This window comes from Ovis aries, chromosome 4 (genome assembly GCF_016772045.2).
Source record: "Ovis aries strain OAR_USU_Benz2616 breed Rambouillet chromosome 4, ARS-UI_Ramb_v3.0, whole genome shotgun sequence".
Taxonomy (NCBI): domain Eukaryota; kingdom Metazoa; phylum Chordata; class Mammalia; order Artiodactyla; family Bovidae; genus Ovis; species Ovis aries.
The window spans coordinates 53,692,103-53,719,731 of NC_056057.1; the positions used below are offsets into that span (position 1 = coordinate 53,692,103).

The following is a 27,629-nucleotide window of genomic DNA, read 5'->3' on the forward strand; positions in this document are numbered from 1 at the left end:
CTTTGCTAGCATGTGAGATGAGTGCAACTGTGTGGTAGTTTGAACATTCTTTGGCATTGCCTTTCTTTGGGACTGGAATGAAAACTGACCTTTTGCAGTACTGCGGCCACTGCTGAGTTTTCCAAATTTGCTGGCATACTGAGTGCAGCACTTTCACAGAATCATCTTTAAGAATTTGAAACAGCTCAACTGGAATTCCATCACCTCCTGTAGTTTTGTTCATAGTGATGCTTTCTAAGGCCCACTTGACTTTGCATTCCAGAATATCTGGCTCTAGGTGAATGATTGCACCATCGTGGTTTCTGGGTCATGAAGATCTTTTTTGTATAGTTCTTCTGTTTATTCTTGACACTTCTTAATAGCTTCTGCTCTGTTAGGTCCATACCATTTCTGTCCTTGATTGTGCTCATCTTTACATGAAATGTTCCCTTGGTATCTCTAATTTTCTTGAAGAGATAGATCTCTATACTTTCCCATTCTATTGTTTTCCTCTATTTCTTTGCACTGATTGCTAAGGAAGGCTTTCTTATCTCTCCTTGCTATTCTTTGGAACTCTGCACTGAAATGGGCATATCTTTCCTTTTCTCCTTTGCCTTTAGCTTCTCTTCTTTTCTCAGCTATTTGTAAGGCCTCGTCAGACAACCATTTTGCCTTTTTGCATTTCTTTTTCTTGAGGATGCCAGCCTTGGAAAGGGGCAATTCGTTTCTTTCCTACCTGTGTTTTAATATTCTTAAAATTGTTATCCGTTTATTCATGAGAGCTATTAGAACCGGTGGTGTTCCACGAACCTACTCTTTTAAAGTGCCCTACATATTCTTCGTGCTGGACAAGCCTAGACATCCTCCTGATATAAGAAATCAGGAAACCAAAATTTAGAGGAGATGATTTGCTGCTGGTTACACGGCCAGTCAACAGCAAACTAACCTAAAACCCAGTGTCTGACTTGTGCTCTACTGTGCTGCTGGGGCAGACTCTGTAGGGTGTCCAGTTTCCAAAGAGATTCCCTGGCTCATTTCTGCTTCAAGGAAAAGGACTACAAGCCCCAAGCCTCCTGCTTTGCCTCTCAATGGAGATGACTTTGAAACCTATATAAAGAGACACCATGAGTCAGGCAGGGAAGATGGGAAAGATGTTTTGAACAAGTGGTACATGAAATAAGCTGGAAATGATGAACATCTAACTCAGTAAAGAGGAGGAGGAAGTACATTCAAGGCAGAAGGGATACCGTATTTGAAGCCAGTGACAGAAGGATGGTTAGAGTCGAGGAACTCTTAGAGAACATGAGAAGAGATAGGGCCAGCCTTGTAGTGGCCAAGTGGGGCTTTCTATCCTTTTTCTTTACTTTTCCTGAGGAACAAATAAATCTCCTGAAGCATCTGGCACCATGTCTTAGGTTACCAGGTTTAAAAAAGAAGACATCCCTAGAGAGAAGATGAGACTCTATGGAGGACAGTCCTAGAGAAAAGGCACGCAGGTACAGGGTGGGATGGGGAACGGGGAAGCAAGAGCCCCTCTTAAGTTCTGCTGGCCAAACCTCAGGAAGACCCTTAGGGAGACTAGGAGACCTAACTCTGAGAGAAGCAGTAATTTGAGAAAACAGTTCTGCAGTCTGCCCTGGAAAGCTCAGAAAGCACTGCTCCAGTGTTGTTCTACTCCTGCTGGCCTGCCTGGAAGAGCAACTTCATCTTCTTTCCTGCAGTTTGGGTTTGTGTCCACCTGAAGAATGTGTCCCTTCCCACCTTCCCAAACACACACACATTCCTCTTCCCCTGGGGTCCATAAGGAGTGAGGAGACTCTCAAAATATCACAAAGAGACAAGTAAATGAAAGAGAGCGGAATGAGGTCACAGCAATATGATACACACACTCTCCTGTTACAACCCAATGTTTCTAATTAAAAAACAACACACAAGTGGAAAAAAGCACCTAGGTTTCAAAACCATTTTAGCAGCTAAAGTGATCAGAGTTTCAGACTGACAATAAACTTACTTTCTTTAGAGTAATTTCATTAAGAGAAATTTTATAGATGTAAATGAAGCTATGAACTCAACCACCTTAACACCCAGCACTGAAGATCTCTAACTTATGCCACTTACTGGGACGGGAACTTCTTCCATAATCTCACCCTCTTTATCAAACTCTGTTAGGATACAAAAGCACAAACTCTGTATCATACTCAAACAACAAAGATCTGTGGAAAACAGTGTTTTATAGATTGCCTACTTTCAGATTAAGTAATAATCCAGAGTACAATGTGTTCTCTAATCCTGTTCAACCCAATTTAGGTGATAAAATTGCACCCCAGCAGACATATCTCTACTGGTATGAGGTAACTTCCTTCTGCTTTTGTTCCTGCCCCAATTTAGGCATCTGCCATTCTCCCTTTAACAAGTTAAACATATAAAATGAGGTTAAATGTTCTAAGTCTACTTTGTAGTAAAATGAATTTCTGAGCCAGAGCTTCCCCAGGAACATTCTCAAGACCTATTCCAAGACTCTTTTGGGCAGAGGTCACAGGAGCTTGGAGTCTCTAACTTTTCTTAGTCTCAGTTTGCGGGTCTGGAATGCCGTCTGTTCTAAGGGCTCAGCCAACTCCTCTTCCTCCTTAGTGTTCAGGAGCCCCTAAGTCCAGGACCAGAATCCTCTCTATATCCCGTGTAAGGGCTCAGCCAACTTCTCTTCCTCCTTAGTGTTCAGGAGCCCCTAAGCCCAGGACCAGAATCCTCCTCTCTATACCCCATGCCCCTCTTTACCCACAGCACAGACTGCGCTCTTTGGTCAGTCAGGGTCCTTCTTTCCTCAAGAGTTATGGCCACTACTCTTAGACATCCAGATCTTATAGGTTAGATTCTGCCCAGGTTTCTGGGCTGGAGAATTTTTGGTGAGTGATGAGAACAAGGAAGTTGTTATTTAATGATACCCACGGTGTGTGGGAGGGGATGGTAGAGGAAGTATTAGTTCCTCACCTAAGGCAGCCTGGCTGTTTAGAACAGGAAGGTCATATATATTGGTGTTTTATATATGTGCTTATATGTAATATGGATGAGAATTAACTATACCAGGTATTAATGATCAAGAATTACACAACTAAATGGTGAAAATGTAGAAAGAGCACTGGAAGAGAGTCAGGAAAACTGTTATGTGGTCCTAAGGAATTATGACCAAGTCCAGTGATTTTAGAGGTTACTCTTCTTCTCCAGGCTTCATCTAGGTAATGAAGGAACTGAACTACATCAATTCTAAGACACTTTTCAGTTCTAAAATTATGGCTGAAAATTGTGTCTCAGATTAACTTCATCTCAGTTGCTATTCAGCATGGTCACCTGCTTAACATTTAAATACTAAATAGAAAATAATTATTTGAGAAAGCTAATGTATTATTGGCTCTAACAGGTCAGAAGCATCTGGAATTCAGCTTGGAAGAGTAGTTTAAAAACTACATAGGAAACACAAAATTTAAGTTCTGAGGGATAAGACACAGTTCTGTTATACATAATTATTTCAGCAGCAAATGGGATGTAGTATTCCTTGCAGAGTCAACACTTGGTGCCTGAAAACACGTGTTTTTCATAAGCACACAAGTCCAAAAGTTGTCTACTTCATATAATTTTAGTAACATATTCTGGCCAGCATCAATACAAGGATATGACAGATTAATTTTTCTTCTTCAGTGTCCAAGAAAACAGGTCCTTTGGATTGACTATATTTGGAAAAACTACAGTCATGCTTTAGGAATACCTATCTAGGTCCTTTGAAAAAATAAAAATGACTGTATAATATTTATCCTGAAATACCAGTCATAGACAAATAAGACTTTTTAAATATCCTTAACTACAGGATCCAGATACTGAACATATAGCACTGTGATCCATGCCTAAAATATCCCTCATCTCCTGCTTATTTCAGAGAGAGAAATGAGAATGGGATCAATTTCTCCATATTTATAATTTCAGGCAACCACATAGCTTGGCAGTATTTCAGGCGACCTTTCTGACCCAGGAAAGGGTATTACATATCAGATACTTTAAAGAAAAAGGAAAGTAGGGAACATCTGGTATTTCTAATACAGTCTGACTTGATTTGGATACAATTTAGGTCTGGAAGATATTATTCAGTATTCATAGTGAGATCATCTGATTCATGCTGTTTTCATAACCAAATTTCCCTCTGGAGCAAAAAATCATATGTGGTTACTAAACACACAAGTGTTCCTAAGAATTCTTTAATCATCTTGGAATGAAGCTGACCAAGGTAGATTATATGAAATACATATATATTCTCTCTCTGTACATGTACACATCTATTCATCCACATATATATATATATATGTATACACACATATATTCATATTACACTCAGGTATTTTAGATCTTGTTCACACAAGTGAATATTCTGGACAAAGGAATTAAATTTCTAAATAAACAATTCTTCTCAGCACATGGCTCTTCTAGAAACCTGATATAATCTTTGAAGTTTCCCCCTCAACCCAACTTCAAATTGGTATGTTTTCATTAATATCTAACATAAGATTTTAAATTGTTTTAGTTTTTTAGCTCAATGCCTGTTTCCCAATATCTACTAAGATTCTCAGTGACCACCCACCACCAAAAAAAGAAAAAAAAAAAAGGTCAGGTTACAGAGAAAACCAGACTTAAACATAAAGAGAGGCACCTTCAACTTTCATATAGTTAGTTTATCAAGTTTTTTAGGTGGGAATACAAAGAAGTAAACTTATCATGATTAAGAGGTATGATTAATCATTTCTAGTAAAATTGCTGTTATTTTTTGCTTTGCTCATAAGAACAAAAACTTCCCATCTCTCACTTAATTCTGAAATACATGCAAAGAAGAATGAAGAAAAAGTCATTACACTTATCTAGTTACCCAAACTTGGGCATGAGGGCCTCTTTATCCTTGTCAAAGTCATGTTTTTAATGTCCAAGTTTCGTTAAAAACTACACTTTGCTCTTTCATCTCCACTTCCCTGTTCATGTCCAAATTTCTATCACATCAACCTGGGATCACACTCTCCAAACTGATCACTCCCTTCATGTAATATCATAGTGCTGCTCCCAAAATTATTTTAATAAAACCCAAAGGTGATCGTAATATTACCCTTGTTAGATACTTTTAGTGAGCTCAATGAATTCCACATGTCTTAGCCTGGCAGAGAAAGGCCTTTCAACTTGGCACCACCCTGGTTCCTACAACTCCCTTCCTCGCAGCCCTCCCCTCCAGCCATGCTCTGCTTCTAGAGGAGCTTTTCCCTTACCTGGATCTCATTCCTCTTCTCCTCCATCTGTACATACCCAATTCAAACAGCAGTTACTCTGTATCCTTCTTGAACCATCCTCAGCAGAGTTCTTCCGAATTCCATTGGTCTTAGTTCAAGTTCTATTATTTAGTCCTTTTTTTCTATACTATGATACTCATTTACCTCACTGGACTGAGTTTCTATATTTGAATTCCTGATGCCTGCTGCAGAGCCTGAGATTTGTAGAAATGCCAGAAAGTGTTATCTACTTATTTAATACTTGCTTTAATTTAATAAAATCATTTATGATATAGCACCAAGGAATTCCCATTGCTTTTCACAAAAAATAAATAAAGATTTTAAAAGGGCTCTGGCAGGGGTGGTGGTGATAATAACTGCAATGGCAAATAGTTATTGAGCAATTATATTGTCAGGAACGGCTATAAATTTTCACTTGGGCCATCTCATTTTATACTCATAACAATGCTATGAAACCTGTTAATTATTATCTGCATTTTCATCCAGGTGAAGAAACTAAAGCAGAAAACTGTTGACAGGTCTAAGGTCAGCTGCACTGCAGAATGCCTGCTCTTAACCACTAGTGCCTAAGCACAGATCATAAACATGCAAAGACCTCGGCTCAGATAAATATGTAATATATTAATTCTTTTTAAATAGAAATGTAAATTTTAATTTGAGATCAAAATATTATACCAAGAATAAAATAATCAAGTAAGGGTCTTTAGTTGTCAGGACCACTTATTCAGAAGCAAGTGGGAATAAAACTCTTCACAGCAGATTCTAGAATTCATTTTCACATCCTTTCAGCTTTTCAGTGCATGAAGTACAAAGGCAGAGCCCTTCGTGAAACTATATCATAAAATCCACTGTGAGACAAATGAACTGACACGTTTTTGTTCATACATAGTAGTAAATCATCACTGTGATAGGAAGGAAAAGAAAACAAGTGATCTTTCAGTCTAAATAGTTCATAATAAATTCTGTTCTGGAGGTACTGGGTCAATCTTCCTGGAACTTTAACAAATTAAATAGATAACTCCCATTCAGTCTTTCCCTACATTCCTTAAGGCAGTACCAGTATTAGGTAAGTGATACAAGGACTGTAACCAAGGCAATTTGTCTACTTTGGTCTGGGATATAATCAAATCGTAAATTACTTAAAACATCTACACAACCTCAATAAATATAGTAACAGTTTTGATGAAGACCAGAAGTAGATCCTGTTGCTTTTTTCTAGGAAACAATAATAAATTGTAGTTTTGTTAGGGTACCTTAAAGCAATTCTAATTATGCTTTTTCTTAATGACCACTGGTAGTTGTGAAGGTGGAAGTGGTAATAAAAATACCTCAATTACTATTTGTTAGGGGCTTTCCTGGTAGCTCAGCTGGTAAGGCACCTGCCTGTAGTACAGGAACCCGGGTTCGAGTCCTGGGTCAAGAAGATCCCCTGGAGTAGGAAATGGAAACCCACACCAGTATTCTTGCCTGGAGAATCCCATGGACAGAGGAGCCTCTTGGGCTACAAGTCCATAGGGTCACAAAGAGTCAGACACTACTCAAGCGACTTAGTACGCACATGCACCATTTGTTAAGACGTTAATACTTACCAAGCACGATACATACATCACCTGATTGAATTTTCAAGACAACTGATGGGAAAGTGTTATTACTCCTATTTCACAAATAAAGACACTGAGACTTGGAGAGATTAAGTAATATGTCTTGTGGGCAATCTGCCAAAAGCCGACAGAGCTGATTTGAATCTTGACCTTTCTAACTCCAAATCCTGAGCTTAACTACAAAATCACTATTTTTTCCTCTAAAATGAGACTCTGAAGATAAGTAATAATTTAAATGAGTCATAGTCCTCATCTATAACTTCTGTAGAACAATAGATATTCATCTGAAAGACTGTCTATTTGTCATCAGCCAGGAATTCCTCCTTCCTAGACAAACCTGAGACTGATTATAAGAAACCTGAGTGTCTGCAAACCACCTGCACTACACAGGAAGCCCTGAGGTGATCACTCACACATACAAGAGGACCCTCAAAAGTATGGGGCATAAGTCAAGGAAATATTCAGGGTCCTAATGCAAAATAGGTCTCTTACAACGTTTTAGGAAGAGGAAAAAAACTGTTTTAAAAGAAACAAATGAAATGCAAATGAACAAGTTAATTCTCAAAGTTGAAAGATCTTTATTCAAAACAAGTAGGTTTATCACTAGTACTGAAAATTATTAACTATATTATATAGAAGATTCCATATATTTATGCAGTGTCCAGGGGTAATATAATGAAGCAAAAACTGCAATAATTCTTTTCTTTTTCAAATCACTAAATTCCTAGATTCCTAGTGGAAAACATGTGTATTACTTTCAAATTACTTCAAAATTTGGGGGCTGAAAGTAACAAACATTTATCATCTTATAGCTTTCTATGGGTCAGGCAGGTGGGAGTGGCTTATCTAGGTGGACTGGCTCAGAGCCTCTTGCAAGGTTGCAATCAGGGGTCAACTAGGGCTGTAGTCACTCAAGGCTCAACTGGGGAAGATCCACTGTTAAGCTGTCTCACACTGGCACCTATGACATGGCAGCAAGTTTTTCCCAGGCCAAGCGAACCACAGAGAGTGAGCGTACCCAAGATGAAGCTGAAGTCTTTAATCTTCGAAGTACCATCACATCTGCCATGTTACATCCCTTGGTGGCTATTGACCAGGACCAGCCCACACTCAAGGGAAGGGACTATGAATTCTAGGAGGTGGGATCAATGGAGGCCATCTTGACAGCCTCTATTCTGTTTTGATTTTAAAAGCTACGACTAACTGATCTGTAATGACAGACTTTACAAAGGGAGGGGATATAAACGTGCTTATCTACCACCCTTGCCTTTATTTTTTTTCCACTTCAAATATTTAAGTCTCTATTCACCCCAATGGGCAGAGTAAACAAAACTTTGCTCTTTCCTTATAAATGCTCTCATTTTATTCCCCTCAGTTTAACTGTTCACTCAGTCAAGTTCAGGGAACAGTTTTTCAGAAGACAGAGTAGAATGATTTTGTCTCTCATCTTATTCTCTAACCATCTCAACATATATACACACTTGTGTACACACATACATACATGTTTTAGAACACAGTCACAAACCAGAATACAAACTATCAGGTTTGACTAGCAAGAAATTTCTAGAAATACACTTAAAAGAAAAATTTCACAATTTTTATAATATGTCATAGTCCTCCTTAATGAACAGAGGATAAAACTGGAAAAAGACTGATATAAACCTTATTTCATAACTTTTCTGATGATGAAAAGGAAAACATATATAGTACTTCTTTGTGATATCAGAATGTAAATTACTTGATTCAAATTAGGTATATTTATAGGCAGCAGTTCATAACTAACTTTTCAGTACTGTATACTTATTCAAAACCTAATGTATCCTCACAGTATTATTGGAGACAAAATAATTTAGGTTTTTTTTAAAGATTGCACTTATTTTAGGTAAGTAAATTATAAAAAGAAATGTACTGCATCTGTTCAGTTTATGCTGGTTCCTTATAAACATTTTTCAAATTGACTACTATCAAATTATTTCTAAACTCTTAAGTAAAGGCAGTCACCTGAGCTGTTCACCAATTCTCTTCTGTGAATTCTGTTCAAAAAGAGCCTCCTCCTAACTTTGTTACTTTGAGAAAGACAATGCAGGCTATAAAAGTGTCACAGGCTACAGCTGCTGATGAAATGATTTCTTAATTAGGATTAGCTGAGCTGTGGCTCAATGGAAAGACTTTGTAATGCATGTGCTTTTATACACAGGCCTCAGAAACTTCCAATTATCAGCTATAAAAGGTTATTTTTAAAATGTGATTCCAAAAGGCATCTGTAAGAGTCTCCTAAAAGAATTTAGATCATGACAAACAATTCTAATTTGGTCTTGTGTCACTAACTCCACAGCTTGCTCAAAGAGTGGATTCCACAGATATCGCTGTTTATTGAAAAGCCTTTTTAAAGACTGTACATACCAAAACTTGAATACTGCCATCATTTTTTACCAGGCTTAAGGGCTACAGTATTTCTTTAGGAGTATAACTGAGGAGTAAGGATGACTATACAATTATGTGATGTATTGCCATTGACTGTGTACCTAATCAGAGCACATGCAGAAAAGAGAACAGTACAGGCGTGTTTTCAGAGACAGAATGAAGGGAAAGCCCTGCGGCACTGGCTTGAAAGAGCTGTTAGAGCAGGCTGCCCAGGCAAGCACAAGCATCCAAGGGAATCTGGAGAGGAAAAGCCCAATGAGGAGAAGACACAGAAAATCTGGGGTATAAGGTGTCAAAAGGCGATCTTCTTATTTTCCACTTTGCCCAGGATTGGCATTCAGGTGTATTTAGAGCAAAAGTAAAGTTTTAAAGCACCGGTAGAGGTGTTAGAAACTTTGAAAGGAAGGGAGAGATGCAGAAACCCTACTGCCAGATGCCTTACTCTTATGTACTTTTTGTCTAAACTTTTCACACCATCCATTGCTCTGGAAAAATAGAATTATGTTTATATGATGTGCTATGTAAACTTAAGTGCTTTAATTAATTTTTGACCCATCGTTTGGTTTTTGATTTATTAGAGAAGTGGTGTGGATTCACATGCTTTTTGTTCTATATTTAAACTATAGCCCAAGGACTTCCTCACTACAAAAGGTACTGGGGTTCAGGGGAAATAGACAACTTTCAAAACACATACACCACCTTTTTACAACTAGAATCAAGTTTCAATTGCGGAGTAATTTAATTTTCCTTTATATTGATGAAACAATAAGCAAATAAATCAAAATTAGATTTGACGTGGTTAGAAAGGGGGCCGTTCTCAAGTGATCAGTGATATCAGGGAAGCTACAGTGCCCAGATTCTTTCTTATGTACAGAGGGCTAGGAGGGTAATTCAGAATGAGAAAAGTCTTCTCTCAGACCTTTTCCATAGCTTTCACTGTGGGAGGCCAAGAAGACTTACATCCTAGCAATAGAGGGAGTATAAGTTACGATCTGTTGCCTAACAAACCACCACTAAACAGAGTGGCTTAAAATAGCAACCATTTAGTGTGCAGTTTCTGATCATGATATTCTGCTCATGCTTCTGCAGTTTAGCACCTTGGGCTGAGTTCAGCTGATGACTCTTCTGGTCTGAGCTGGGCTCACTGCATTGGCAGTCACCTTTCAGGTAAGCTAGGGACAACTAGTTCAGAGGAGGCTCATATGGGATGTTTCATCTTTTCTATGTAGTCTCATTCTCCAGTGGGCTGAGCTAGGCTGACTCACATGTTGGTAACAGGGTTCCAAAAAAGAGATGCAAACAAGCCCTGTGAAGTCCCTGGTCACAGCACACACAACACCACTTCTAACACTGTCTGCCAGCAGCCTAGATTCAAAGCGTAGGAAAATAGACTCCATTTCTTGATGGGAGGTGCTAAAAAGAACTGTATCCATTTTTGCAACTTACTAAAAACTTTAAGGAAGACTACATTCAGGAAAACATAACTGTTTGCTATACTGGATCAGAGTACCTGGCAATGTTACATCAAGTGGCCCCACTAGAGACCCAATAACATAGCTCTGAAATCTTTCCCACAGTGACTAGCATACAGCACGTACTCAACCAACTGCTAGCAACAGTTACTTATAAATTTTTATTTTTATCATAAAAAACTTGCAAATTTTAAAAAAGGAAAAAATGAAATCCAGTAATTTAATACATTCCATTTATTGAATTTTAATTATTTCTTTGTGTCCAACAAAGCATCAAGTATCAATAATTTTTCTGAAAGTGTTAAGTCATAAAATCCTTGATGATATATTCAGGTACCTGTTAAATGGTTTTAAAATCTATGCAGGATTTTCTTCTGTCTAAACTGGATTTCTTGATAATAATTATAATACACCTATTTTTCATATGAGCAGGTACCATACTTTGTGCTTTAAAATGTTCATGTTAATTATTCTTTATACCCCTGTGAGATAGATGGTTGTAATGCATTTTCAGATAAAGATCCTGAGGATTAAAGGTTTAAGTAATTTTGCCAAATTCACACAGCCAGTAAGTGTCAGGGCTAAGAATTCAACTCAGAATTCTAAAGCTGATGAACTTTCTGCAATTCTGGATCTCCAAATATTTACTTATTGATGCTAAGGTCTAGATAACTAAATAAACTCATCAGAGAACATGAATAATAACACTGATCAAGTACTTGCTACATGTGAGGCACTGTTCTAAGTGTTTACATGTATCATTTTATGTAGTCTCACAATAACCCAATAAGGAGGTATTATCCATGTTTTACAAATAAGTTTCCTAAAGCCAAGGAGGCTAAGAAACTTGTCTAAATTTCTAGGGGAGTGTCAACCAGGATTCAAATCTATGTAAGTTCTGTTCTGCATCCTCTAAACTCCCTGTTCCAGAGAAGTGGGCAGCAGTGGTCCACTGGATGATTTCCATTCCCCAGCTTGATTTCATCTGGTCCATGAGAAAAGTGCCAACAAATAGTATCTCAATTATTTTTACCTGTGACATCATAAAAAAATATGGATACTGAGCCACTCATCTGTCTTGCCTCTCTCTACTGCTAATCTGCCTAATTCTCTTGGGAAAATTTTCTATTTTGCTACCAATGGCAGAGTATAACACACAGCATCATTTGAATATCTGTATAATCTACTTTCAATTTATTGCAGTATTTAAAAGGTTAGATTTTGTAATTCCTCTTAAAAACCTTTGGCAATTTGATCTTTTCCAGAGAAATGAGTTCTACATTTCTTCACATGGAGATCATATGACCTAGCTGGGATGAATCTAGAGAGGTCTGTTAGTCTCAAAACTAACAGAAAAGAGACTAGATCACTCTAAAAATCAAGTAAAGGATATTTCAAGATTTTTTCAGAGCTTTTTCAGAAAGGTCAAAGACTGTCCTGCTTTGAAGTATCAGTTGTCTATGAAACTGTGCAGAATATCTTCTTGGAACAGACTTGTTACAGGAAAGAACTTCAGAAAAGTATACTTCAACCCCCAAATTAAAAAAAAAAAAATTAATCCCACTATAGAATATATAATAGCCTGAAGTAATGATCCAAATTCTTTATTCCCAGGTAGTTGTATTAAACATCCACACCCTTGCCTCGTAGTCATTAGACTAGAACTTTCCTCCCCTTGAGTTTGAACTTGGACATGTGACTGCGGTGACACAAGCAGAGGCTTAAAATGTACTCCTGCAGTTGGACATGCCCACTATTCTCCAAATGTCTGCTTAAGCTATCCAGTGATCTAAGGAAGATGAGAGATATGGAGAGCCAGTGTAGTCCCAACCCACAGCTTGCAGCCAAGCCCAGACTACCCCAGCTAGACTCCAGTGTGATGTTTTCTCCTCTAAGTCAAGAGATGACATTAAATAAGAATCATGATTAGGAGAGAGATATAGATCCTCAGCAGTAGATTATGTTCCCGTACAAGCTCAGTGGCACACTTAGAAATTCAAACCTATAATCTAGGAAAATCACAAATCATATACCTTAGCTTTATTCTAGAAGAGTCAATGCTAAAAATGTTAATGGTGAGAATGTGAAGGGTTTACTGATGTTTTGCAGCCATGTTTCTTTAGTTCAGATTATCTATTCTTCCTGGAAATCCTTCTTTGTCTACTTATCCTACAGGAGTTAGTTTGACTGATGTTTCCTCCATAATGTTGTTCTCAATCCACTCAATTATATTGCTTCTGCTTCTGAAACCTCATAATACAGTAGTTGCCCTTTATCCACACTTGTGCTTTCTGCAGTTTCAGTTATTTATGGTTAACTATGATCCAAAAATATTAAATGGAAAATTTCAGAAGTAAACAATTCCTAAATTTTAACTGCATTCTGAGTAGTGTGATGAAATCTGGAGTCTGCTCTGTCCTGCCTTTAGTTACAAATCATCCTTTGTCCAGTTTATTCAGCTGGTTAGTCACTTAGTAGCTAATTTCATTACCAGACTGATTGTTACAGTATCACTGTAGTGCTTGCATTCCAAATAACCCTTATTTTTACTTAATAATGGCTCCAAACTGCAGAAATAGTGATGCTGGCAATTCAGATATGACAAAGAGAAAACTTAAAGTGATTCCTTTAAGTGAAAGATGAAATTTCTCCACTTAACAACAAAAAAAATTATATGCTGATGCTACTAAGATCTATGGTAGGAAGAAATCTTCTATCCATGAAATTGTGATGAAGGAAAAACAAATTCTTGCTAGTGTTGCTGTTGCACCTCAAACTGCAGAAATTATAGCCACACAGTGCATGCTAATTGCCTAGTTAAGATGGAAAAGGCATTAAAGTCATGGGTGAGAGACATAAGCAGAAACATATTCTAGTTGGTGGTAACATGTGGCACCAGAAAACATGAAGCCCACATGAAGACTTCAGCAAGGGATCCCCTAAAATGACTTATACCACTTAGTGCTTCCCAGGTGGCGCTAGTGGAAAGAACCTGCATGCCACTGCAGGAGGCAAAAGAGACATGGGTTTGATCCCTGAGTCAGGAAGCTCCTCTGAAGAAGGACATGGCAACCTACTCCAGTATTTTTGCACGGAGAATCCCATGGACAGAGGAGCCTGGCAGCCTACAGTCCATAGGGTTGCAAAGAGTCGGATATGACTGAAGCAACTTAGCAAGCACACATGCAAGGGATGGTTACAAATATTCGGGAATGGGTTTGGACAGAAAAATATAAAAATTACTGCAGAGACTAGGTCTGACATTGAATAAGCCACTGCTCCATTTTGGGTAGGAATGAAGAAGTTAATTAAGGAGAGAAACCACATCAACAAAACTTTTACTATAGTATATAGTTATCATTTTTCTATTTTTAGTTCTTGTTGTTAATCTCTTACTGTGCTTAATTTATAAATTAAATTTCATCATCAGTTTAGTTCAGTCACTCAGTCATGTCCGACTCTTTGCGACCCCATGAATTGCAGCACGACAGGCCTCCCTGTCCATCACCAACTCCAGGAGTTTACCCAAACTCACGTCCATCGAGTTGGTGATGCCATCCAGCCATCTCATCCTCTGTCGTCCCCTTCTCCTCCTGCCCCCAATCCCTCCCAGCATCAGGGTCTTTTCTAATGAGTCAACTCTGCGCATGAGGTGGCCAAAGTATTGGAGTTTAAGCTTCAACATCAGTCCTTCCAAAGAACACCCAGGACTGATCTCCTTTAGGATGGACTGGTTGGATCTCCTTGCAGTCCAAGGGACTCTCAAGAGTCTTCTCCAGCACCACAGTTCAAAAGCATCAATTCTTCGGCGCTCAGCCTTCTTCACAGTCCAATTCTCACATCCATACATGACCACTGGAAAAACCATAGCATTGACTAGACGGACCTTTGTTGGCAAAGTAATGTCTCTGCTTTTGAATATGCTATCTAGGTCAGTCATAACTTTCCTTGCAAGGAGTAAGCGTCTTTTAATTTCATGGCTGCAGTCACCATCTGCACTGATTCTGGAGCCCCCCAAAATAAAGTCTGACACTGTTTCCGTTGTTTCCTCATCTATTTCCCATGAAGTGATAGGATCAGATGCCATGATCTTCGTTTTCTGAATGTTGAGCTTTAAGCCAACTTTTTCACTCTCCTCTTTCACTTTCATCAAGAGGCTTTTTAGTTCCTCTTCACTTTCTGCCATAAGGGTGGTGTCATCTGCATATCTGAGGTTATTGATATTTCTCCCGGCAATCTTGATTCCAGCTTGTGCTTCTTCCAGCCCAGCGTTTCTCATGATGTACTCTGCATAGAAGTTAAATAAGCAGGGTGACAATATACAGCCTTGACATACTCCTTTTCCTATTTGGAACCAGTCTGTTGTTCTGTATCCAGTTCTAACTTGCTTCCTGACCTGCATACAGGTTTTTCAAGAGGCAGGTCAGGTGGTCTGGTATTCCCATCTCTTTCAGAATTTTCCACAGTTTATTGTGATAGGCATGTGTATATAGGAAACAACCATATATATAACGGTTTGGTATTATCTGCAGTTTCAGGCATCCACTGGGAGTCTTGAAACATCTTCTCCACTGATAAGGGTAGAGAATGGTAGTCGTAATGGTCTGTATTCCTATTATTGCAGTGCTACAAAGTGTGCAGCCTGCAAACTGTTGGTTACCAGTTTGTTATGAAACATACAAAGAAACTGAAAGAAATTAGGAATTGTTAAGCACTTTGACAGTAGGTCTGGTATATTTCTTAAATTGGCCTCATTTTTGTCTTTTTCTTTTAGTAATTCATTTTTATTGTGTTTTTAAAAGTATTTTGCCTGGGACAGATTCGGAGTTTTGAAAAAATGGTTCCTCAACACAGATATTTTGAGCAATACTGTATTACAGCACTTATGTCATTTATCCAGCACTGTAGTTAATTCACATCTTGCCCACTAGCTAGCCTGCCTACATTCCTTCTTTGATCCACCAGAGATGACATCATGGAATTTTGGGGGACATAAGCTCAACAGGTGATACTGATAGAAAAGGAATTAAGATACTGTAGTTTTACATCTAAACTGAAATTTTAATATCCTCTGTGAAAAATAAATGGTGACTTTGTTTTGTCTAACCCTCAATTATTTGTATTGTATGCCAGTATTCCATAATGAAAATATATTCTTTACCTTTACTTTGTGACTCATTCTATGAAGACTTCCATGATATTACACTCATAAAAAGAAAAATACACCTAATATTTGCATTATCATTTTGCAATGAAACATGATATCACTTTATCTTTAAACAAAACAGGGGTAATAAGTTCATGGTGGCAACAGACATTAACGGACTCAGCACCAAGGCATCTGTGCTAGGATTTCAGCCTCTTTTTTTGCTAAGCGCACTGTTCAGATACGAAGCTATGTAACCAACAGATGCCCTAAAACCCCTTTTTAAAATCTGTATGGTGGTCAGAATGTCACTGTAATAAAGACAGACTGAAGCATAGGTGATCTGAGGATGATCCGGCCTCATCCAGAGTTTAATTATATTTACATAGTGGTAGCCTGGCTGTTGCTTAGCAGATGCGCTCTCGGCAGTCCTCAAACTGCCTGGCTTCTCCTACAGTCCCTCCCTCAAGCCATACTCACACCCAAGCAGTCCTACATTCTTGACTAGCCAAGGATAAGAGAAAGTGGCAATCCTAAACTATGCTTTTCTCCTTTGTTGAATATGACCAAAATAAAAGCAGTGATACCTACAATCAACCAATTTTTATAGCTAAATACTACAGAAACATGAAATACTTCCATAGCAGTCCCCAGATTATACCTAGTGAGTTTCTTTAGATAGGTTCTTTCTTCTATCACCTTCTGTTCTTTCTTATAGTTTTTGTAAATGGCAATGAACAGTGATTATAAATGTTGAGAAGAAAAAAGAAAGAAAAATAATTAAAAAGTCATTTTAGAATCACAGCTTGAACTTGCATTAGAAAATTATAGTCATGCATATTACTTCTTCTAATTTCCTATTATTTAAGTAGGGAGTTAGGTAGATCAGGTACTTGAAAAAAAAATAAGTGAAACTATTTAAAATATGACTGGAGCTTTTTTATAAAAGAGTCAAAGACTGGAGGTGGATAGCTGAAAAATATAACCTCTAAATTTAATCCTCTAATAACAGTGCTTAAGGCACATTTTAATCCATGGATTTTACTCAAAGATCAAATACAAATTTATCAAATTAATTTTTCCTTAAAATCTTGAAAGTTTGAGGTTCTAAAACTCATTTTCAATGTGGTTAGTCTTTTCTCTATTTTCTTATCACTGAAGTTATTTCATAATTCATAATTTATATAATAATCCCTAACATCACTACTTTGTAAAAAAGCAAAATAATTTCCTTTATGTATTGTATATCAATGATCTAATAAATGGATTTTTAAAAAGTCATTCTTTCAGGTACCATGACAGTAGTTACCAAACAAAAACTAGTAATGATTGTAAACAGGAAATGCAATACAGGAATGACCCTTGCAGCACACTTGTAATCAGGAAAAAGACAGTTTGTGTATCTATAGGTGTAACACTGTAAATGTTTTAGCTTTATCTGATTATGAGCTTCTTCACATTCTAATACATATAAGCTGCTTTCTCATTTCTTTTTCATTTGATATTACTTAAGACAAATAATCACTCCTAATTATAAAGCTTGCAAAGCCAGGAACAAATACCAAGAATCACCACTAAATTAGGACATTCTGTGTTACAAATCTAGTGTAGTCTTGTCCTGTAAAGAGTTCACTAAGGGATATAATCCCATTTGTACTTACTTTCTATCATTTATTTTGTCATTTTTTTTCTCTATCATTTCTCTCAATAGTGTAAGTTCTATAATACAAGGTATCTTGTCTTTTTGTTCATACTATACCCCCAGGGTTTAGAAAAATGTTTTGCACATAAACTACTCACATAGTTTTTAAATGAATCATCTTATTTTGGGAGAGATAACTTTTAAAGACAATAAAAGCTCCATTATTTTTCATTTTCCTGTAATTAAGTACCATAGAGAGTGATATACATCATAACTAGGCTTATTTGCCTCATGCTAAGAAAGCAATTTATATGCCTTTGAAGCTGTAAACTAAAGAGTTAAATGAATTAAACTTAATGTTTTCAAATACGCCACAAACATGTAAAAGGCAAACTAAGTAAAAACAAGTTGAAAAAGCAGCTAAGATCTATTAAAAATTTTTTCATTTTCTCATGGACTCCATACGAATATATAACATTTATATACAGGCCATTTCATTGAAAATCATAAATATTTATATATTCTTGGCCTGTATGATTTTTAAGCACTGTGTAATATTATTATATTTGGTAAACTACTGATAATATTTTCCAAAGTCAAAAAGAGTAATTGGGTTTGAAGAAATCTTAGAAATCACTTGGCTCCCCTATTGATTTTTATGGATATGGAAACTGAGATCCAGAGTGGCAAAGATCACAAAGACTACAGTGGACCCAGATCTGCTAATTCTCAGCCCAGAGTGAATTTAAAACATCATACTGATAAACAGACGTGAGAAAGCTAATATACCATAAAAGATCTTTCTGTATACTACTGCGCTTTACCTATACTGGGTACTTACTAATCTTTTCAATTTCTGAATACATGGTAGTGATTTGGCGTGTAAAAAACATATTCAAATTAGCATGGGGCAAACTATATCCCTACTTCTGGCTTTCAGAAAAAGAATATAGGAAGTAGTACTCTTTTACCAATTTATTGTTCTTTCTACTGAACAGACCCTTTAGACTAGACTAACTCTATGGTCCATGATGTTAATTCCAGGCTCACAAGACTGGTACCCTACTGGAGTTCAGTGAGTGCCTCGTTAAATAGTTCATTTTGGTGTTTCCTACTGCTTCTCAATAGGTCTTCTTGTATGAACAATTCTGCTAACACTGAACTTTTTGTTTTTAACTGCTCTATTCTGATCTGCCATTCCAGCAGCACTTAGAGTATTTTGTTGCTAGGAGAAAAAGAGGTTTAGCCTACCATGTTACGTGTAAGGCTTACTATCAACTCTGGGGTTCAGCAGGTAGAACAGATTCTTCTACAGGCCAACCATGAGTACCTGTATACAATTCCAGATGTCACTAGTTGAAAGACAAAGAGCCAAAAGCAGGGTTGCTATTGTTCAGAACCATATTAGGTAGCTAGAAGGCAGCATTATCACTGCTCCCAACAAAACCTAGAAGATACAGTTCAGAATATTATTGGAGCTTATGGAATTTCTTTGACTGTAAAATCTCCTAGAAGTTACTTTTCATGATATTTGTACTTATTTAGACTTTGTTTCCATGCAAAAAATGTCAAAGGCAACTTACCCTAAAGGCATACGGATCATGGGTAAAGTATAAACTATAGAAAACCAGTAGAGTAGTAATTTTATTGGAATAGAAACCATTTCCCCAATATAATTCCTTTAAACAAATAAAAATGTTGAAATGCATGTTAGGTTTTTTCTATTAGGGAACTTCATTCAACATATATGCAGTGATCAGAGCAAGGGTATCAGAGGACTCAGGCTAGGTGATGTGATGGAAGTCACATGGATTATGAAGACTATGGTGCAAGATCATAGTTACTTTCTGCCAGTTTCAGATCAACCTATCTAAGCCTTAATTTTCTTATCCTTAAAATGAAGCTAGTCTGCTTCATAAATTGCTTTGAACAGAAAACAAAATAACTATACAAGTATAAATAGGATATGAATTTCCCTCAAGAAGCTTGCAATCCAAGTAAGAGAAAGACTATAATGTAGAGGGAGAAAGTAAAAAGTTTGCTAAGAGTTATAATAACATGCTTTGGGAATATAGAAGAAAGAGATTTTCCATCTAGCTGGTAACAAGAAGAATGATTACCTGGAGGGTGATGTGTGTGTTGGGGGGAAAGGGGGGGCAAGTAGGGTGAGGAGTGTGTCTTGGATTAGTAATATTTAGTATTATTGAAGGTGAGCTAGCAAAGTCAAGGAGAGAGGTGATGGTACACAGCTTGATAGCCAGTAGAGACATAAACCCCTAATTCAACTTCATAGGATAGGATTAAGGAACAAATCAACAGAAAATCTACTACCGTTCTATTCAAACCAATATTCAAAGCAAGTTAGAAAAAGCGACTTTTCATGTCTAATTAATGTAATGACTCACACTATGGCTTAAAAGAGATAAAAGCCCTGCTGAGGAACACTTTATTCTGTACTTGTTCTGAGAGAGTAACTGCCTCTAAGGTAAAGCCCTGGAAGCCCTCTCATTACCCTAAGTCTTGCCAATGATTCTCAGCAAGAACGGCTTCAAGCAGAGAATTCAACTGTAGAGCTGAACCTCCAGGTCACCGTTTACTTGCCTTTTCCACTTCAGTCAGGGGCCACCCTAAGAGAAAAGGTTCATTCTAATTTCTAACGGAGACAGTCTTCGTGGTGCAGTTATCTTGCCAACTGCAATCACACGGTGTCACTCTGATTTTTCAGCAAATGACAGAAGCTTTCAGAACATGTTTGGATGCTGAGAAAGGAGATGTTTTAGTGACTGTGTAATCTTTAAAATCTCATCTTTTTAAAATGAAAGAAACAAAGAAAAGGATCTTACAGAAAAAATACGCAAGACATCAGGAAGGATCAAAAGATGGAGGTTAGAAAGGAGGCAAACAATGAATAAGGTGTAAAATTAAAAGTTCTATAGCAATTCCAGGCAGCATAAGGGAAATTACTATAGTTCTCTTTCTCTCTGGTATGTTTTTAAAGGGAAAAAAGTGTTTCTCAGGGGAGAGTAACACAGAAAGGAAAGAGGAAAATAGCTGGCTGTGGGCCATGATTTAGCATTCATCACAAAATGAGACTCTGTTTCTGTTTCTCAAAGGTCATTGTGTTTTCCAAGCAGACACAGGCTCTACTTACATGAAGTTAATTATAATGAAGAAACACAAGACATAAGGAAGAGATCTAGACAAGAAACTCCAAAGAAAGAGCGAAGATGTAAAACTCAAATTCTACTCTAAAATATTAAAACAAAACTCTGTATAACCAAACTAGCTCTTACTTCCTAGCAACAGCTCACTTATCTCAAACAAAATACAATATAGTAAAATCTAGTTATAAAAATTCCTTGCCTTTCTGATGGTGTATTTTAACTGGTAATTAATCCAAATTTATGCCCATGATAGACACCCAAGTTCTCCTCTTAAAAACAAAAAATCTTATAATAACATTATCCACCTAGGTGGATGTGAAATAAAGATAACCCTCTAATTCTTTTTACATGAAATGTTAATGGGAAAGTAACATTTGTCATCTGCCTAGAGAATATTTCTTATGAAAACAACAGTAAAAAGGTTTTAAAAGGAAAAAAAATGCCATGCATCTTAAAACAGAAGTTAAATTTAGTTTTAGTTAAATGGCTGTGTCTTTATTTCAACTTTCAGCTATGATTTTTAAAAGGTATAGTAAAACTATCAGTTTTCTTGTATATCCAAGTGAAAAAGAAGGGAGACCTGAAAAGTATCTAGATACCAAAATAGGGTAAGAAGGCTCATAAGATCAAAGATGATCTTGTAATGTTTCCTTCTTCTCATGTGTTAGAAAACAATTTCTAAAGGGAATGCAAGTTTCTTTTTGAAATTATGAAATGTATTTCTGGGACCTCTAAATTCTTTGTACTGGGAAACACTCTGTCAAATGCACAGAACATTAATCTGTCAAGGATCCTACCTAGACACAGAGAAGGTATGTTGGCAATCAGACTGGACATCTTTGGGATCTTTTACTTTCCAATTTACTAGTTGAGGACTTTGCCCTGAGAATCACCAGTGATGACAAGGTAGTGAAACAAGGATTTGTTACTGTCATGGTATTGTCTGTACAAGTTTTAAATTTATGGAATCCTTTTTCTTGGGGCGGCGGGAGGGGAGGAGGAAGATGAGAGAGAAGGATAAGATTCTCGGTTGAAAAGATAACCTTTTAAAGTAAAGGGAAGATGCAGGAGAAAAATTACACCATATATCAAGACCATTATTTATGATAATCCACATTCTGAAACTAAGGAAACTGTATAAATAATGTCTGGATTTTTCCCTTGCTAGCACATATAATTCTTAACTCTGGACTTTCTCCCTCAGAACTACTTCTTGTCTCAAATAATTTCAAAATCACTTTTGAATGCTACTTGTTTTTTTTTTCCCCTCCTTTTAAATAGAGGGGATTTTTGTTTTGTTTTGTTTTTCCGGAGCAGTCAGGTTCACAGCAAAATTTAGCAGAAGATACAGCATTCCCATATATCTCCTATCCCTTTTCAGACCAACCCCCACCCCCATTATCAATATCCCACATCAAAGTGGTACATTTGCTATAACTGATGAACTTTCACTGGCACATCATCATCCCCCAAAGTCCACAGTTTATTTTAGGGTCCACTCTTGGTGTTTATTCTGTGGGTTTTGACAAATATATAATGACAGGTATTCACAATTACAGTAGCTTACAGAATGGTTTCACCCATTCATCCCTCTCTCCCAAAGGATCTGGGCATTTAAAACGTCTTTTCTGAAGCACTATGTTTAAGCATAGACAAGATCCCCCCAAAAAATTTTTAGACAAGTACTAAATTACCCACTGTTTCCCACATGAAAAACAAAATAAGCAGCGTTCATCAACAGATGGCTAATTAAGGGGCAAACAAAATGCTTTCCTAGTAGCAAGCAAGATTAACAAAAAATGTGCTGCTGCTGCTGCTGCTAAGTCGCTTCAGTCGTGTCCGACTCTGTGCGACCCCAGAGATGGCAGCCTACCAGGCTCTTCTGTCCCTGGGATTCTCCAGGCAAGAACACCGGAATGGTTGCCATTTCCTTCTCCAATGCATGAGAGCGAAAAGTGAAAGTGAAGTGTCATCTAAAAGCAAAGAAAAGAATAAGAAACCAAACTAGAAGACAATAGAATTCAATCACTGTACTCTCAGAATACGTTTTCCTGTTCATGAATTCCCTTTTGGAAGCTGAGTCTAGTCACAAAGGGCAAACATGTTTTTTTTTTTTCCCCACTGCAGGCTTTTTATTTTTCAACAGCCTCCTAACCTAACCTAATATTTTGCACTTGCATATATTTTCAAAAATCCAACTCTGGGCATGAAACAGAACTAATGCTTAGGTTAGAAACCTTGTCTTTAGAAGATAAAGTAATGGCAATGTTGATAACCCACAATGAGCAAGAGAAGAAAATTAGGTTCTCTACTTTCCCCTCCTTTACTCTCAGCAGAACTTCCTTCTTTATTTGATAAGGAGCAACATTTCCTTCTCCAAGGAGCAAGTAGCTTAATCAATTCCCTGGAATGAGACGACCTTTCACACAGAACGTTACACTGGAATGTGACATCAGCATTCCCTCTGAGTCACAGTCTAGTCCCACCCTTTTCTCCCAGGAAACGCGAGTCTCCTAATATCACGGAGCGGCTCAGGTAGGGCCGTGGGTCCTGACGCCCGGAGGGCAGCCAGTCAGGAAACGTCTCCTGGAGCTAAACCACCGCTGACAATCGTCCTTTGGGACTAGTTGCCAAAGAAGGAGAACATTTTCTTTGGAAGACGAAGGCAGTGCTTTGGAAGTCAAGTAATGAATGACCAGAGACCAAAAAAAAAAAAAAAAAAAAGTTCACCTTTCACGCCATCACCAGCCGCTGCTGCGAAGGAAGCACATTAAATCAACGCTCACTCTAGACAGCCTCTTGACTGCCAAGCTGGGAAGGGAGGAGGTCTGAGCTGTCAAAAGTCTCATCAGTCACCCCAAACCACAAAGGCTTAATAAAGTTCAGCTTCCTGAGACAGGAAGAAGTAGTGTCACGGTTTCGCCCGAACTCGCCCTAAGCTCATCCTTTTCTTCTTGGGAGGCACAAGCCCTGCCAAAACATCTTAAGGAAAAGTTTCAAACACCTCCAACCGTTGGACTTGGTTAGACAGGGAGAAATGTCCCGCGCCCGCCCTCGCGCGCGACTCTCAGTCGCTCCTGGGTTTCAGGAGTTAGTAGGGCCAGCGGACACCCCCTCTACCCGAAGGACCGGGTACTGGGGCCCCGGGCGCCGGCGATCCCGACACCGCTCGTGCCTGACGGCCCTTGCGCCCCACCAGCCACTGGCAGCCAGGGGGCGGCGCCCCGCGCAGGTGAAGCGGCTGCTGCCAGCCACCCTACCTTCTTTACTTTGGCCTCCAGGTCCATGTCTATGTGTCAGAGGGGGTTTCTCCTCCTGTCGGGGATATCACGCCCAGGATCGCCGGGCGTCTGGCACCGTTGCCGGTACTGGAGGAGATGTACCGGGACACCGGCGCCACCGCCGCAGCCACTTGCCCGGCACGGTCAAACTTCCGCTGCCCAGTCGGCTGCAGCCGGCCTGCGGCGGGGACCGGGAACAAAGAGGCCCAAGCAGCCAATGGCAGCCGGGCCCCTCCAGGCAGCCGCCAATCACTGAGCGCCGCACGCACCTTCGCTGCCGAGCGCGGCGCCAGCAAGGTGAGGGGCGGGGCCGCGTTCGGGGCGGTACCCTGCGGAGCTCAATCCTGTAGCCCGGAGTTGATCTCTGAGGCTCCGCTGGGCGTCCTGACTACCTGCTCCCAAAGAATTGGAGCCCAAGCTGCCTCCAGCTGAAATGAGGAAGAGCCTTTTCCATTCAGTCAGCTTGAACCTGTTTTCCTTGGGACTTTAAATATGAATTCAGAGCGAAGAAAAAGAGAAGTTGTGGGGATTGTTAGGGATCTTCGTGATGGAAATGCACTCTATAATTTCACTGTTGAGTTGTGGAAAAGGCACTTGGCTAAATACTTTTCTCCAATATCCCAAGCACTGGCTGGAAACCTTATCTCAGACAGCCAATGAAGAGGGTTATATGGGTTTTCTGAGCATTTGATAGTTCAAAAATGAGGATAGTGTGAACCAGTAAAGGGATAACTTACACCATTCCTTTGGAAGGAGAGGCTTGTCCTTTGCCCCTGTTGTGTGAAATGATGTGAGGCTGCTCATGTGCCTCATGCTTAGATGAAGCAGTATCATAGGCATAACAAGCAGCGCTGCAGCTCTAGATTTGGATCCATATTATGGCCTCGTTCAGGAGCAATGGCAATGAATACTATTGCCTTGGTGGACCTGAAAGGAAATCTAGGGATTATTGAGTATAACTTTCTCATTTTGCAGGGAACTGAGGACCCCAGAAGTATAGGGACCTGCCCAATTTATTAGTCTCTTGGGGACAGAGCTAAAGCTCATGAGTCTTTAAGCAGTGTCTTCAGCTTGTTCCAGATGGAAAAAAACAACCTTTTGACTTTTTTTCCTCTGTTCATGGTAATGATAGAAAATTATAATGATTAGATAGCAAGTGACCACCTAATCTGCATCTACTTTTAAAAGGGAAAAAGTCCCAAATCATATAGCTATTTAGGTCCACATTTCTCTCCCCTTTGGTGGTGGTGGTGGTGGTGGTGGTGGTTTAGTCTCTCTGTCATGCCTGATTCTTGCAACCCCATGGACTGTATGTAGCCTGCCAGGCTCCTCTGTCCATGGGATTCTCCAGGCAAGAATACTGGAGGGGGTTGCCATTTCTTTCTCCAGAGGATCTTCTTGACCCAGGAATCGAACCCAGGTTTTCTGCACTGCAGGCAGATTCTTTACCAACTGAGCTACAAGGGAAGCCCTCTCTCCCCTTTACCTTTTGAAATATGATAACTTAAAAAACCCAAAATCATTTTAGCTAACGTTTTCAACCCTTAGGATCTTCCCCTGGACAGACCCCTGGTGTCCCCTGCCTTTTGTTTGCAGAAGAACATTAACTTCCTACGCTTTTCCCAAGTTCCCAAAAGCAAATTTAATCAGTTAAATGAGAAATTGCAAAAACAAAGGAAAACAGTCAAATGAAACTAAATAATAATAGTTTGGCTGTAAAGTAAAGCCAAGGGCCTTTAGCTTCTTCCTTCAGTGCTATAGATAGTATCCTGAGCCATATCCTTGTACTGGTTTTATAGAAACCAGGCCCCACTCCAACCAGATGAACCACCAACATGTAGGCCCCAGACTGGTTGGAATTAAGAAGGTTGATGATTGGGATTCCTGAAATTGTGTGCTGTTACTTCATCACCGACAAGTCAGAGAATTGTGCACAAGCTGGTCAGGCACCCTACAACCCATACCCCAAATGCTGCCTTTAAAAATCCTCCCGTAAAAACCACTGGGGAGTTTTAGTGTTTTGAGCTTTAGTTGCTTGTCCTCCTTGCTTGATGCCTTCACAATAAACACTACAGTTTGCTTCACCACAACCTGGTGTCAGTAGCTTAGCTTTGTCTCATATTGGATGAGCAGACCCAAATTCAGTTCAGTAACAAACAGAGCACTGATTTATGATGTGATGTTTTTCTTATTCTATTAATAAACTAAAAATGAAATGACCAAGATGGTCATGAATTTTTCTTCTCACTCAGTTTAATTAAAACTTTTCCAAGCCATTTTCCCAAACCATGCTACAATGTTTGGGCTCCTGCAAAGTTTACCCAATGTAAACTCCAATGAACATGAGGTTTAGTTATGACAAGGCAATTTGGTCTCTTTCAGGGAGCTTAACAGATGGAAAATGTCCAGTGAAACAGTTTAAATAAGGAATCAAATGATGTTGTAACATAAATTTTGGGCTTATTTTGTGAAATTTGAGAGACAAACACTAGAGAAAATATCTGGAAACATTTTTTAGCATTGTATTTTGCCCTTCTCTCTCTCTTTCCTCCCAAACCTTCTAGCATCACTTTGTGTATCATTTGCTAATTGAAATTTTTATCTACCTGGAAACATTACTGTGCCAATTATATACAAATTAACATTGAGGTAGATAAGTTTTAGTTTAGGAGGATTAGACTCCAATTTCTTATTAGCTGTTCAAGTGTTATGCTAAAGAGATACTAAGGAATTAGAACTGGCATTGTTCGATGACAAGATGTAATTGATGACAGAAAAATGAGTAGAAGATAATACACATGTTGCTGGCTTGCTCATTTTTGTAGGTGGTTCTGGAAAAAGGAAAATATAGGTTGTGTTTAGTTGTGTTTTCCTGGGAGTGGGATGAGGACAAAGGGTACAGTCATTAGATTTGAGGCTGGGATACTGAAGTATCCACATATTAATCTTAGAGATGAGAACTGGAGTGGAATGGTGATTTAAGTGTCAATATCTTACATAGATAAATAATTGAAAGCCATGGATGGAAAAGATCAGCATGGAATATAACAAAATAAGAGAGAATATCAATGACCTCAATTGAGCACAGTTGAGCAAGAAAAGCACAGAACGGAAATAAAGGTTAGTTAGTAAAAAAAAAAAAAAAAATTAGAGTTCCCAACAACCTCTTAAGAGAAGAAATTCAAGAAGGAATTCATCAACAATGTCCAGCTATAGAAAAGGGTCAAATTCTCATTGAATTTAACAGAAAGTAAACTTGGGGAGTAAAAGCTGTATCCCATGTCAAATAGGCTATGGGACAAACTGAGGCAGCAACATAGAGAGTTAAAGGAATAACCAATGATTTTAAGGCAGTAGAAAATGTTGGAATTGAGTGATTGACTCGAAGGGAGGAGGGATGAGCATTCCTAAGAGTCACTCTTAGGAATCTAATTTGGTGATTTGTACGGTGGCTGTAAATCTCTCCTTTCCCACCTTAAGATGAGTTTCACTTGCATGTAATGATTTTGCAAGGCTGATTGGATCTGAGTTTGGCAGTCAAAAGAGACATCTGGGATGGAGATGCAGATGACTGGTTATAAATACACAGGCACAAACATCTACAT

General features: G+C 38.5%; 2 protein-coding genes across 6 annotated transcripts in view; one reads left to right on the forward strand and one right to left on the reverse strand.

Annotated features, from left to right (window-relative positions):
* The window catches only part of TES (testin LIM domain protein), a 64,047-nt gene extending 39,837 nt beyond the window's left edge, over window positions 1-24,210 (reverse strand). Inside the window, 1 exon segment of the mRNA NM_001195318.1 lies at window positions 24,004-24,210. Coding sequence (NP_001182247.1) covers window positions 24,004-24,030 — 27 coding nt within the window. The 5' untranslated portion in view covers window positions 24,031-24,210.
* Window positions 1-27,629, forward strand: part of TFEC (transcription factor EC) — a 789,619-nt gene that overhangs the window by 479,794 nt on the left and 282,196 nt on the right. The window lies entirely within an intron of this gene.